The sequence below is a fragment of the Eptatretus burgeri genome, chromosome 4 (assembly GCF_056783735.1).
Source record: "Eptatretus burgeri isolate ZD-2024b chromosome 4, Ebu_testis_v1, whole genome shotgun sequence".
In the NCBI taxonomy this organism is placed as follows: Eukaryota; Metazoa; Chordata; class Myxini; order Myxiniformes; family Myxinidae; genus Eptatretus; species Eptatretus burgeri.
The window spans coordinates 137,470,028-137,485,096 of record NC_140964.1 but is presented as its reverse complement, the minus strand read 5'-3'; the positions used below and the strand labels follow the sequence as shown (position 1 = coordinate 137,485,096).

Sequence of the window (15,069 nt, the reverse complement as noted above, 5' to 3'; positions counted from 1 at the left end):
TTCAGGTCAAGGTCACACAAAACGTCAAAAACACATTTTGCCCCATATCTTCGCCCCACGGAAAGATACAGGTTAGCCGCTGACATTTTCTGATAGGTCACAAGAGGGCCGACAAAAAATCTTTTTTGACCAAAGTTGTGTGACCTATATCTTCTGAGATCGGTAGGGGTCAAAGTTCATGACGTTGTTCAAAAACACATTTTACCCCATATCTTCACCCAACGGAAAGATACAGGTTCGCCGCTGACATTTTTTGATAGGCCACAAGAGGGCCTACAAAAAACCTCACTACAAAAAAGTTGTGTGACCTATATCTTCTGAGATCGGGAGGGGTCAAAGTTCATGCCATTGCCAAATACATATTCGCTGCAAGCGAATGCAGCCCTCCAGTTGTATTTGGCAATTCCATGCCAAATACACTATTATCACTGGAATTCTTTATTGTATTTGGCAATTCCATGCCAAATACACTATTATTACTGGAATTCTTTATTATTGTATTTGGCAATACCATGCCAAATACATTGTTTATACTCAAATTCTTTATTATTATTATTATTATGATTATGATTATTATTATTATTATTATTATTCTTTTCGTCACACATCAGGTCAGGTCAGGTAAAGGAGCATGTGCCAGAACAGCGCGTCGCTGCGTCCACTTTCCGCTGGAACTCCAGGGGCCTCCGTCTGGCCTTCGGCCAGGCAGATGCCAGGCCCATCCCCATCTCCTTGAGATGGTGGTCAACCTGCTGCAACCACGAGGAACGTGGTCGGCCCATTGGCCTCCTCCACTCACGAGACTCCCTCGCTGAGAGAATCTGGTGAGCAGGATCAGCGTCAGGAAAACGAGCCACATGTCCATACAGCCGCAACTGACGCTCACGGACTATGCAGGTAACAAATCTCATCCGAGTCTCTCTCAGCAACAGCTCGTTGGACACAAAATCCGACCAGCGATCGGCAAGTATTCTCCGAAGAGACCTTGTACCAAAGGAATTAAGTCTCCATCTCAAATCCTTGGTCAGAGTCCAAGTCTCGCATCCATAGAGCAAGACTGGAAGCACCAAGGACCTGAAGACTCGGACTTTCGTCTTCCCGCACAGCTACCGGCAGCGCCACACCCCATGATCCAGTGAATCCATGACTCCCCAGGCCCGACCCAGACGTCTATTGACCTCTGACTCATAGCCAGCAGAGACATGAATATCACTGCCAAGGGAAGTGAATCTCTCCACGACCTCAACATCCTCACCACAAACAGATACAGACAGGACAGCAGCATCCAATATGTCAATGAAAGCCTGGATCTTAGTTTTGACCCAAGAAACCCGTAATCCCAGGGGCTCCGACTCCTCATTCAGTACCTCGGGGGCCTCCAAAAGGATATCTAAAGTCTCCGCAAAGATGACTGCATCATCTGCGAGATCAAGGTCCGAGATCTTGGCATTCCCAAACGATGCATCACAGCTTGATGTTTCCGACATCCTCCCTAAAATCCAGTCCATACAAGTGCTGAAAAGTGTGGGGGCCAGTACACACCCCTGAGGAACTCCAGTAACAACTGGAAATAAGTCAGAGATGGTACCACCACACTTCACAGCACTCTCAGTACCAGAGTAGAGTTCAGACATCAGATCGATCAGTTTTGGTGGCACCCCGCGAAGACCAATAATCCTCCAGAGGGCATCCCGATTCACTGAATCGAATGCTTTACAGAGATCAACATAGGCTGCAAGCAGCCCCTGCCGAAACTTTCGTCTGCGTTTGGTGAGGACACGAAGAGGAAGGATACGGTCAATCGTTGACCTCTTTGGTGTAAAGCCTGACTGCTCTGGACGCTGGTGCTCAAGCAGATTGTGGCGAACCCTATCAAGAATTATCCGAGCAAAGACCTTGCCCGGCACTGAGAGTAGCGTCACCCCTCGGTAGTTGTTGCAGTCTTGGCGATCACCCTTCCCTTTCCAGAGAGGGACAACAAGGCCCCTCTTCCAATCAGTTGGGATGATGCCTGTGTTCCAGGCAGAGCAGAAAACTGCATGCAACGACACAAGTGCAGCATTTCCACCAGCCTTGAGAAGTTCAGCATGGATGCCACAGATCCCTGGAGCTTTACCCCGTTTCAACCGCTTCACCGCAGCCCATGTTTCCACAAGCGAAGGTGGACCACAGTTGATTGGAGGGTCAGCAACAGGGATTGTAACACCCTTGACGTCCAACTCGACAGCTGGGGGATCAGCCTGGTACAACCGCTCAAAGTAACCGGCCCAGCGGGCCTTCACTTCAGACTCCTCTATCAAGAGCTTACCACTCTCTGCTCTAACTGCAGTGCTCCGAGGGATGGGCTTGGAGGAACGCAATGCGCGAATTCCCTTGTAAGCGGGACGAGAATCACCTGTCCACAGGTGCTACTCTACCCCCTCACAGATTCCTCGCACATAGGCCTCCTTGTCCACCCTAAACGCACGTCCAGTTTTACGCCTCAGCTCCCTGAACAGCTCAGCTCTGCCATTCAGCCTGGCCCTGCGACTCTTGTCAATGGTATCCAGTGTCCCTTGAGAGACAAAATTCTTCTTTGCCATGCGGTGAGTTCCAAGACATCCACCGGCAACATCAAGGAAGGTGGTCTTGAAAGCACTCCACAACTCTTCAGAAACCCCCAAAGCACCCAGACACCCCAAATGTCCACTTAGACTGTTCGCAAACTCCTCAGCGACTCTCTCGTCCTTGAGCTTGCCAAGATCCAGCCGAGGCTGGGATGGCACCATTCTCCAGGATTTAAGGTGCAGCTTTAGAGTTGCTACAACAAGCCGGTGGTCAGTATTGAGGAACTGAGCACTCCGGTATACCCTGCAGTTCTGGATCATCCTCCAGCGACCGTCAACGAGGACATGGTCAATCTCCTGTGCCACACTGCCAGTGTTGGAATACCAAGTCCATCGATGAGCTTGTGGGCGCTGAAACCATGAACCAGCCACCCTCAGTCCATGATTTCTTGCAAAGTCAAGGAACTTAGTGCTATTCTGGTTCATAGTTCCTGACCAATGGGGACCAACACATGTCTCATAACCATCCCTATCAGTTCCAGTCGATGCATTGAAATCCCCCCAAGACGAGAAGTGTATCTCGTCTGGGACACTCATCAACCACTCGAGCGTGGCATAGAATGTGTCCTTCACGGTGAGGTCACTCGCCTCAGTTGGAGCATAAACAGAAACCAAGGAAATGACACCTAATGAGTGACGAATCCTAAGTCTCATAATAGTATGTGCTCGTTGACCGATGTTACCTCAATTATCATTAGGGTCAGCTTATTGGACACAGCTACAGCAACTCCTTGAGTATGGTAACCATCAGAGCGACCAGACCAATCGTAGGTGTAACCACCCACCATTATCTCTCCGCAATTCAGTCTCCGAACCTCAGAGAGTGCTGCAATACCGATGTCCAAACGCTTGAGCTCAGATGACAACAGAGACAGGTGATCATCCTCTCTTAGGGATAGGACATTCCAGGCACCCACCCGAAGGGACCGCCTCAAGTTAACCCAAGGAGACCGCCGTCTGGTGGACGACACCTCAGCACCACTCCGACACACTCTCCCGCAATCTGACCCAGGGATGTTACCCCGTGGTTTCCCTCCTTTCAAAGATTGGGGGTCCCGAAGGCTTTGCCCCAATCCCGTCCTCTGGCGAGCTGCCCTGCGAAGGGAAGCTGCACAGGAGGTACTCCCACGGAGTGGGTTTTCAGGTTTTTTTTGCGTTTTCGTGTTTTGTGGAATGAAGGGTTTTACGGTGGCCGGAGTGCAAATCCTGCCACCAACCTCCTAATAAAAAGTAACCAAACTGCAGTCGGACTTCTGCAGACACAGTTGGACACTAGATATGGTGTCACACATCCATTGTCCTAAAACCCCTCCTTGGGCTTTTGTCTCGGAGCACGAACAATTATGTCTTTGAAATGGGCTGCATTCAAGGAAGTGCAGTGTCAACTTTTGACTTTGAAATTCTCAAGGTTAAGGTCAAGGTCACACAAAACGTCAAAAACACATTTTGCTCCATATCTTCGTGCCACGGAAAGATACAGGTTTGCCGCTGACATTTATTGATAGATCATAACAGGGCCGACAAAAAAAAATCTTATTTGACCAAAGTTGTGTGACCTATATCTTCTGAGAGCAGTAGGGGTCAAAGTTCATGCCGTTGCCAAATGCGTATTCGCTGCAAGCGAATGCAGCCCTCAAGTTGTCTTTGGCAATTCCATGCCAAATACACTATTATTACAGGAATTCTTTATTAATATTCTTTATTTTCGTCACATCCATTGCCCTAACACTCTTCCTCGGGCTTTTGTCTAGGAGCACAAACAATTATGTCTTTGAAATGGGACCATCTCAAGGAAGTGCAGTGTTAACTTTTGACCTTGAAATTCTCAAGGTGAAGGTCAAGGTCACACAAAAGGTCAAAAACACATTTTGCCCCTTATCTTCGCCCAACGGAAAGATACAGGTTAGCCGCTGACATTTTCTGATAGGTCACAACAGGGCCTACAAAAAAGCTCACTCGACCAAAGTTGTTTGACCTATATCTTCTGAGATCGGTAGGGGTCAAAGTTCATGACGTTGGTCAAACAGATTTTGCCCCATATCTTCGCCCCACGGAAAGGTACTATACAGGTTAGCCGCTGACATTTTCTGAAAGGTCATAACAGGGCCTACAAAAAAAATCTTCTTTGATCAAAGTTGTGTGACCTATATATTCTGAGATCGGTCGGGGTCAAAGTTCAACAAAAACACATTTTGCCCCATATCTTCTGCCCACAGAAAGAGACAGGTAAGCCGCTGACATTTTCTGAAAGGGCGCAACAGGGCCTACAAAAAATCTTATTTGACCAAAGTTGTTTTACCGATATCTTCTGAGATCGTAGGCGTCAAAGTTAATGGCGTTGCCAAATACGTATTCGCTGCAAACGAATGCGGCCCTCAAGTTATTATTCTTTTCGTCACACATCCATTGCCCTAAAACTTCTCCTTGGGCTTTTGTCGAGGAGCACTCACAATTATGTCTTTGAAATGGGCTGCATTCAAGGAAGTGCAGTGTCAACTTTTGACCTTGAAATTCTCAAGGTTAAGGTCAAGGTCACACAAAACATCAAAACACACATTTTGCCCAATATCTTCGCCCAACGGAAAGATACAGGTTAGCCGCTGACATTTTCTGATAGGTCATAACAGGACCTACAAAAAATCTTATTTGACCAAAGTTGTGTGACCTATATCTTCTGAGATCGGAAGGGGTCAAAGTTCATGACGTTGGTCAAAAACACATTTTGCCCCATATCTTCACCCCACGGAGAGATACAGGTTAGCCGCTGACATTTTCTGATCGGTCACAACAGGGCCCACAAAAAATTCTTATTTGACCAAAGTTGTGTGACCTATATCTTCTGAGATTGTTGGCATCAAAGTTCAAGACGTTGCAAAATACGAATTCGCTGCAAGCGAATGCAGCCCTCTAGTTCTTTTTTTTGCACTTGTTGATCGAATTTGTCACTCCCAGATGCTGCATCTATCAAATTAAAGCGAATTTTTCCAAACCGGAGTCGTTGTGTTTTTCTGTTACATCTTTGTCCATGTGTTGCTGTCATATCCGATCATAAACACAACCCTTGTGAAAGGATGTATGGATGCTAAAGAGGCGTTTTGTGCACACACTGTGTGTGAGTGTGCGAGTGTGTGACTTTTCAGTGACTCGATTCGACTCACCAGACACATCAAACTCTTCATCGACGAGAAATGCTTGTTCTTTTAAAAGCATTTAAAAATGCTTCACTTTCCTTATTTTTCCATGAAGAGTACCACACCTTCACCATCATCTATTCCTCTTCCTCTGAAGAATATCTTCATTGTCCAATTTGGGAATTTGGAATCAGCACCCCTCCCCTTCATGTCCCCTCTTTCTGCAGCCCTTTTCACCCTACCCTCTCAATGCTTCCCCCCCACACCCACCAACTACAACCTTGCACAATACTTTATTTATTCATTCCCCTAACCTCATCCTCTGGAAGCTCCCCCCACACCCCCAATTTACACCCTCTCATCTCTCCACTCAGGTTACCCCTCATCTCATCCCCTCCCACCTTCCACCTATCCCGCCCCTTCCTACCCACACCTTCTCAACCGACACCACCCCCACCTCCCCAGTCCCTCACCCTCCACGCTTTCCACCCTCTCAACACCACCTCCCTGCCCCTCACTGTGTGAACCTCAAACATCTGAGGCCTCTGCTACATCCTGACAGATGTCTCAATCCAAGCTGCAGCTTACAGCCCAGACATCATCAGTGCAACAGAATTATTTCTCCCATAGGATATCCCTCACACTGTCCATGCCTATACGAGGGGTGAACAAACTACTTCCTTCATGTGGTTAACTTAAATGTGCTGTCAAACATGGACCACTTTGGAATGTCATGTCATTTCAAATAAAAAAACATCGTCTTGGTATATCATGAATCTAAACGTCTTCAGCAACACAAAATTGTTCCAAAATAGATTCCATAAGTTACAAGAAAAAAAACACATTCATGGTTGAATAACAAGGTATTTCTTGACATACTCGTGTGTATAAAATAGTGACATACCAGACTTGGGTGTTAATCCAGCATCCTGACAGTGGAGGTCGCAGACATCACTGAAACTGATTCCCTTGAAACCAGGAACATTTTCCAGCTGTACATTTTGGAATCCAACAAACTTTTGGCAGAAACTGGAAAGTTCTCGAATAACATTCTCTAAGTTGACGAACACACTTCCCAACAGAGAAGATCCTGCAAGCTGGGCAACCTGCGGCTTCAAAAAAGATTTCACAAATTTACAGAAGTCAGCGTACATTGCAAATTTAAATTTCTCTTTGGTGAGAGAGAGGAGCTCTGTTCGTAATGAATCGGAGTCTGTACAAGCTCGAAGAACCTTCCGATTCTCAATTCCAAGTACATTGATCACTGCTTGGGCTGTTTCTGCTCTCAGACCTTGTGATTGGAGCCATTCCAAGAAGTTGTCCATTTCACCGATGACCTGCCAGGAACACAATGGTAATGTTAAAAAAAAGGAAACGTTGGACATGTTACTTTCTTTACTCTATTTTATCCCATCAATGTGGGGTTTACAGCCAATTTGTTCACCCCATGTGGGCTGTCAGGATGGCCTTGAGGTGGGCACACTTGCCTCTGAGTTGTCCAGCTTGGGTTTGGATCCCGATGTGGCTATAAACTGTCACCGTCGTGTTTCACAGAGAGGGAAAGGGATCAATGTGTGTGCAGTCTTTCAGATGAACGTTCAACAGGGCATCCCCTCTTGCAGCATGAGTTGGTGGACATTAAAGACCCCACAGTATCTTTCTTGAAGAGTAGGCGAGTTATCACTGGCACACTGCCCAAATTCCGAATTTCTTCTCTCATTTACAGGGGGCACTAAATCAGTGGTACAGCCACACTCGAAGCAATGATGTAACGAGCAGCCACTGCAAACAAAATGAAAAAATGATCAATGAAAGTGCCCCATCACCACCTCACCTCCACTCTTCCCCCTTGCTCTCCAATTATTGTTTCATGAATCAAATCAGCATTTAATCAATGTCCGTAACCAGGTTGCACAAAACAAGGACAAAACAAACAGAAAAGCCATGGTTGGGAAGAACCTCTTGTTCCTTTTCTTCTTCCTCATTTCCATTTCACGGACAACCAGCAGGACGAAATACAAAACCTGCCAAAGGGCAGAGGAGCTCGTGACCCAAAACCATCCATATCTGGTGCTAACTGCATTTGCAGATGTCCTCCTGCAGTCGGTTGCCTTCCTGAGGAGGTTGGTCACAGGATTTGCACTCCGGCCACCAAGAAACACTTCACTCTGCAAAACACACTGTTGTGTGTGTTGGGGTGGTGCTGAGGTGTCATCCACCAGAGTCTCCTCGGGTTAACCTGAGGCTGTTCCTTCAGGTGGGTGCCTGCAGTGTCATATCCCTAAGAGACGGGGATAAGCCAGGCATCTGCCTGGGGTATGGTCTGACAGCAACACCTGGAGTACTAGTGGAAAGCTGACACAGCGACTTGCTGTGTGCATGCTTCCAATGAATGAATGAATGAATGAATTTCCCTTCACACAGTGTAAGGCCTGATGTGATCAATCTGCTACTGCCCTACATAGGGCCAGCCCACACATGACGCCGAATGCAAGAGTTGTCTTCAGAACCCCTCTCCATTTATTCAACATTTGAAAAACTTGTGAGGGGGTAGCGAGTGTCGGCAGTGGTGATGGGTGCAGCGAGTGCAGGAAGTGGTGTGGGCAGGCAGTGTCGAGGTGGTAGTGAGGGCAGGCAGAGGTGAGGGGGGAGCAAGGGTGTTGTCACGGGACAGTGTGTGGTTGATGTCGTCTGTTCTTGACCCCTAAACTGCTTCCACCTGCCCATAGTGCAGCAGATAACTGCAAAACTACTTCGGTTTGTGATGCAAGCATGAAATTTGGCACAAATACTCTGAGGTCCACTTTTTTCAAAAAAGGCGCTGGCCACGCAAAATTCCAAGATGGCGACCATTTTTCAAGATGGCCGCCATATGCACAGAAAATTCCTCTTCTGCAGCTAAATATTTGAAACAAAACAACATTAAGGGTGTAAACCAAAGTTTTTGTGTCTAAGATTTTAGCATGATTATTCTTTGTAATGTAACACCTCACAGCATGGTTGTAACAAAGATGGCATCCAAGATGTCTGCAACAAAACCAAAACAATGCTCATATTTCAGGAAATAATAGACATAGACTCATAATTTTTGGATCTATACATAGGTTTTTGGGATCAACTAATTAGGTGGACATGGTTTTAGATTCCAAGTTCCCATGCATACTGCTGAAACAAAGATGGCAGTCCAAGATCGCTGCCACAATAGCTATAAACCATTGTTCACGAACTAGCGTTTGGAACAAAATCAAGATTTTTTTTTAACTTTTACCAACTTGACAGATATGGTTCAGATATGGACAGAAAAATTCTTCCCATTTTGCAAAGGGAAAATCAACCATGGACGGTTAGTTGTCATCGGAGATGCTGAGGCCATGCTCATGCAGCATTTCTACCAGGCTTCTCTTCCTGGTTTTGGCAAAGATAGAGAGACCCATGTACACTGGGAATGGTGTTTCTCTGTCTTTGGAGTGTCTGTGTGTTGCTGCTCCCTCTTTGTATCGGGAATAGCAGTTATCCTGCAGCAGCTGGGAAATGGCCTGGTCAGACTTTGAAGCCCCAAATCTCAGCTGTGATTTGATGTCTGCTCAATGTTCAACCATCCCGATGAATTGAAGGAGAATGGGTGGTATAGCATCTTTAACACAGCATTGAGGAAATGTGCCATCAAATGTTGATTGATGGTCTAGTATGTGTCGTTCACGATTTTTGTAGCTTTAGCGATCACAAGTGCATCAGAGTATTCTGATGCTTTTGATGGTGACAAAGCCATATCTTTCTGGAATGCTAAAAGCACACCTCTTCCCTTTTTGTGAGCTTCAAGCTCAGGGATTTCAGCCAATAATTTATCCTTTAATCTGGTGGTATTGACAGTGGGAGTATCAACAGCCAGTTGTGCCAGACGTTGTTGGTATAACTGGTAAATATCTGCAAGGGGGAAGACTGTGGGACCGTCTGAATTCAGACTGGTTTCAACAATGTAATTCACAAATTCCAAAAGAAACAGTGGGTACACATCTGGTTCCTCCTTAGTTTGATGTGAGTCTTTCTCAAGACTTCTGAGATGGTACAGAAGCAGTGAGACAGGCATGATGATATTTTAGTTCCTGGGCAATGGCATCTCCACCACCCAGTTTTGCTAACAACGTGCCATCATTCAGTGTTTGAGCACACTCTTGCAGCCTCTTGTCCAAGTTCATGGTCATAACTTGCCGAAGATCAGATTCAGGTGATGTCTTTTCACAGATAATACATACTTGACCATCATGGCTAGTTCGTCGCTGCTTCACATGCCCTTCATCTGTTTCACTACCACGAGAGTCGGATCGACGTTTCTTGGCACGATCGAGTTTAGTGTTATTAAATGACAACCGACAACTCAGGTGGTACTTTGCCTCATTCCTTCTCAGCGTTGCCTCTATACCTCCACCCTCATTCAGTCGAGCTGGGTCGAAAATTTACGGTGGCCATCTTGGACGCCATCTTTGTTGTGACAGGTAATTTTGCAATATATGACAAACAAGTGAACATTTATGCAATAAATCAGAAATAAAAGTGTTTTACCACTAAATTTTGTGAAATGATAAATGATTATTGTGGTGTCCGGGGTGCAGTGAGGCACGGAGAGGTTGAGAGTGCAGTCATAACTCTGGTTTATTGAGTGTCCGGATGTACACCACTGTGTGCCTCGAGTGGACGCGTACAGATATATGCACCCCTAACCACGTGGCTATTACCACAAGCACTCCAGGCCCCCACAGCGCTCTATGCCCATACACCACACTCCTTCCACCTAAAATTATACTTATAAAATGACAATTATAATTATAAAATGACAAGTATAAACGACAACATGATACTAATCAAAAATCATTGACACTATGACACAAAAAGCAACTAGTGACAAAATGGCACTTAGCAAAAGCATTGGCACTATGACACAAAAAGCAACTCGTGAAAAAGGACACTGATCATCCAAAATCCCCCCCCCCCCCAAGTACCACGTCTCTTGATCCGCCCTGGGCGGACAGCGCCACCAGACGGCCCATGCTTACACGCCTTCTGGCTAGGTCGAGGTGACACCCGAGGCGAACCTCCCCCTGCGCCATCAACCGCCCCCGGCCGACAAGCTTGCTCATCTCCCTCGGACAGGACTGAATCAGGTAAACACCTCGAGTCCGCAAGCCCCGTGGGCACCAGCACGTCTGGCCTTGGCAAAAACAGAGGTGGGGGCTCCATGTCGCTCGGCACGTCTGGACTTGACGATATCAGAGGTGCGTGTGATGCTGAACAGCGAACATGCCCTGGTTCCACGTGCCGCTTCCACACCTCCCCATCATCAATCTGAACCAGGCAATTTGCTGGTTCCAGTACCCGCTGTCCCACATAAAAAACGCGCACCAGCGGGCGCAACATTGCCCCAACCACCGACCCTCCAGGTCGCAGCAAAATGACAGGAACATCCTCACTGGCCAGATGCATAGTATTCCCACATGGTCACAAAACGACACCACTCAAAACCCTTCTCGCCTCCTCTTCTGCGTTGCCTCCTCGACCATGCAGACCGTGCTCGAGGCAATCACGTGTTGAACGATTGCCTGCACGACACGAGCGCGCGCAGGATAACGAGCCGATTCCACTGACGAAGGCAGATCGCTCCAATCCCCCGTTGGAATCACCTGAACGACACGGGCTAGTACTCCGCTCCAATCCCCCGTTGGAATCGCCTGAACGACATGGGCGAGTACTGTATCATGAGCCGATTCCACCGCGACCTGCTTGGCGGTGACCGCCTGCCCTGGACCTGGCTCAGTGCAAACACATCAACCTGGTCGGCTGATTCAGACGAAGTTGGACCCTCCGCGCAAGGCAAGCGCGAGGGACCGTTGCAATCGGCATGCTTCCCATGGCCCTCCGCGCAAGGCACGCGCGAGGGACCATCGCAGTCAGCACGCTCCCCGTGGCCCTCCGTGCAAGGCAAGCGCGAGGGACCGTCGCAGTCGGCATGCGCTCCGGAACTGTATATCGTAGTTGTAGGAAGCAAGGAACAGACACCAACTGTATCCGCGCGGCCCCTGCCACCAGCACCTCGCACGCGGGCTGCAAGGGGGTACCCCTCCCTCCTTCCTCAAAAGCTTTGCCTGCACGCCCCCGAGTTGTTCAAGCTTGTTGCAAAACAAATCTTGATGCTTTTGAAAAACCTCCTCCGACTGATGCTCGAATCGGCTCAGCACGGGTCGTCCAAGGTGAATGGCTGGCGCCGTCCAGTCAAGCCTGATGTGAGTCAGCCAGTCTCGGCCCAGGAGCGCCGGCCCCTCCCCTCGCACCACAAACAGCGAGAGCACGGATCTTTGATCTTGGAAGGTTACAGATACGTCTGCTATTCCAACTGTTGTAATCGCTTAGCTGGTGTACGTGTACAGCGTGAGGTTAGACCTGATAAGGTTGAGACCGTTGAGTCTGCGAGCGGTCTGCTCGTCTATGATCGACACCGCGGCCCCGGAATCAATTTGGAATACGCTTGGCGTGTTGTTCACCTCGATTTCCATTGTCATCGGTCTTGGCACCACAGGACCAATTGCAAAAAGGTTCATCATCGGCTGCAGGTCCCGCTCCGGGTCATCGGGGTTACCTCGTGCAGGTTGCAGATCTTTCTCCGGGTCGTAAAAGCGTACGTCATGTACAAACCCTCGCACAGGTTGCAGGTCTTGCCCCGGGTTGTCGGGGTTGGCCCACGCCGCGTGGACCTCCGGACCACCTGTGAGGCTCTGTCCGGCAATGGTTCGGACATCTCTCAGTGCCTGTTCGACAGCCGATGCCGTTTCGACTGCTGAATTGAACGTAATGTCCTCGTACTCCAGCCGTAGTAATCGCCAAAACCATTTCCGAGTCTTGCAATCCAGAAATAAAACGATCCTTCAGCCTGGCCTGCCGTTCACTCGACGTGAATTTGAGGCGACGGCGAGATGTTTCACCCGTGCGGCGAAATTCGCGATGCGCTCCCCTGGGCTCCTTGCCAGGTGATTGAACTCGTACCACGCCAGCTGCGATGATTTTCCCGGCGCCGTGTGCGCCTGGCAATCCAATTGCTCCGGAAACAACTCAAAGTCATTGCCGATGAAAACATGCACACCGCCATGAGCGGTGATTCGATCCCATCCTCGTCACCAACTGTGGTGTCCGGGGTGCAGTGAGGCACGGAGAGGTTGAGAGAGTAGTCGTTACTCTGGTTTATTGCGTGTCCGGATGTACACCACTGTGTGCCTCTAGTGGGCACGTACAAATATATGCACCCCTAACCACGTGACTATTATCACAAGCACTCCACGCCCCCTCAGCGCTCTATGCCCATACACCACAATTATTACCAGCTTGATTTTTCTGGAGATACGGCTCAGCAGACATCTTGAAAATGGCAGCCATTTTCATTTTCAGCAGGAGCAATATTTTTGCATAAAGAGTGATCCTTGGAGACTAGAGATCATTTATGTTAAATATCATGCTTGCATCATAAGATATTCTGATGAAAATAAGAAAATATCTTCAGCACAGTTCCTGAAATATTAGGATTTCTAGATTTCATGGCGGCTATCTTGGACGGCATCTTTGCTTTGACCATTTGATTATGTACTAGAGCCCAGACAACATTCCTATGAGATTCTTTGACCCCTAAAACCTAGGTATATGCTCAAAATATTGTCTTTAATCCAAATACTTGCTTGAGGAATAATACTGTTACAGATGTGGAAATTCGCATGACACCATAAAGAGTCCTCAGGTGAGATATCTCGATAAGTCCATGTGTAGTTAGACAACACCCGTTGTATAGAGGGAATTTATGTGATCCATTCGGGCTGCGATCCTTCAGTTAGCCATTTTTTCTTTATTGTTATTTTCGACCATTAAGCCGCCAACAACGCAAACAGCCACTACCTTTACCTTCACAACTCCATCCTGCAAACATCGCTTCACCGCCATTCCCAAACGACACCAGAACCATCAAACCACCACAGAAAACCCTCCACCACCTTCGCCTTTCTCCTTTACAACCAACAACCGCACCACTTGTGAACACTGAACGTCGGGCTGTCTCGGGCCCGTTCGGCGATTGGTGCCAAACGCACCGAGCCGCGAGCGCGAATGGCGGCCTTTCTGAGGGAGAAATTTGGATCCAAAATGATTCACGCCCACTTCCCCTCCGTCCAATGGGCGAGCGCGAGGCGGCTTGGCCCCGCCTCCAAGTGCGTGTATGTGAAGTCCGTTTATGCAAATATGTGGATCAAGGGAGGTTCACACCCCTTTTTGCCGGACCAATGGCTGAACAGAGGGTGGCGTGGCCCCGCCTCCAATCGTGTTTTGATCCGCATATTTGCATATCGGCTCCTCCTGAGTCCTATAAAGATGCGAGCGCAAGGTGACTCGAGGGAGAGTGGAAGAGAGAGAGGGTGAGTTGAGCTGGGAGGAGTTCAGGGAGAGTTGGAGAGAAGTTGCGGAGGAGTTGCAGGGAAGACGGCGGACGGCGACGAGGTTGCGGTGTGGGGGTCGCTCGACTCGTCGCGGGATCCAGGCCAGCCAGCTATACCCCTCTCCCTGAGCATCAACGATTCCCCCCCCATTCGCGCTGAGATAGCGCCGAGGGGGCCCCCGTTCCTCCCCCACCATAAACGTGGTGCCAACAAAACCGCTCGCGCGGAGCACGCCGGAGAGGGCTCGCCGACCACGCCAGGGCATGGAGTCGGGATGCAGCGGAGCGAACATTGCGGCTTGCCCGCCATCGCGTCACTAGGACGCGGGTAAGACCTCTCCGGTCTCGTGGACCTGGCCAATCCTCCAGGATCCACGTACATTTGGTCTACGGACCTGTCTGCCTCCTCGCCTATGAGGGTGGCTTTCTTTTTCCTTTTCTTTTTGTGTAAATGCTTGTGGTGGCGCCGTCTGTTAAGTAAAACTGCGTAAGTGTTGCCATGTGTCGGTCTTAGTCGTTAGTATCTTTCTTTTACTGTTTCTTTATGTGCTTGAATATGTGCCTTTTATTATTATTACTGTGACTGAATACGTGCCTTCTGTGCTGTCTGTGTGTGAATAAAGTTCTGCTTGTTGAACTGTTTTCCCACTTCGCTTCGTCTTTTCCTTTAACTGAACCTCCATCCTGCATCGCGTAAGAGATTGGTAGTGGGTGTAAGTTCCCGGTAACTAATCCTAACCGTCAAGGTCGACGATAACTCCGCTCGGTTATGTCTGCAGTACGGAACGAACCGCTTAAGCAGTTCGTGTCCGAAGTCGACCTGCGGAGAGGTACGATCGCCCGATTAACCATCCGCGTAGGTACTTTGGTA

At 48.4% G+C, this 15,069-nt stretch overlaps 1 protein-coding gene across 1 annotated transcript in view; it reads right to left on the bottom strand.

The window, feature by feature from the left end:
• LOC147029206 (uncharacterized) overlaps window positions 1-15,069 on the bottom strand; it is a 56,690-nt gene that overhangs the window by 23,655 nt on the left and 17,966 nt on the right. Inside the window, exons 2-3 of the mRNA XM_085876443.1 lie at window positions 7,225-7,519; window positions 6,642-7,074 (exon numbers count right to left, since the gene is read on the bottom strand). Coding sequence (XP_085732569.1) covers window positions 6,642-7,062 — 421 coding nt within the window. The 5' untranslated portion in view covers window positions 7,063-7,074; window positions 7,225-7,519. The remainder of the gene's footprint in view (window positions 1-6,641; window positions 7,075-7,224; window positions 7,520-15,069) is intronic.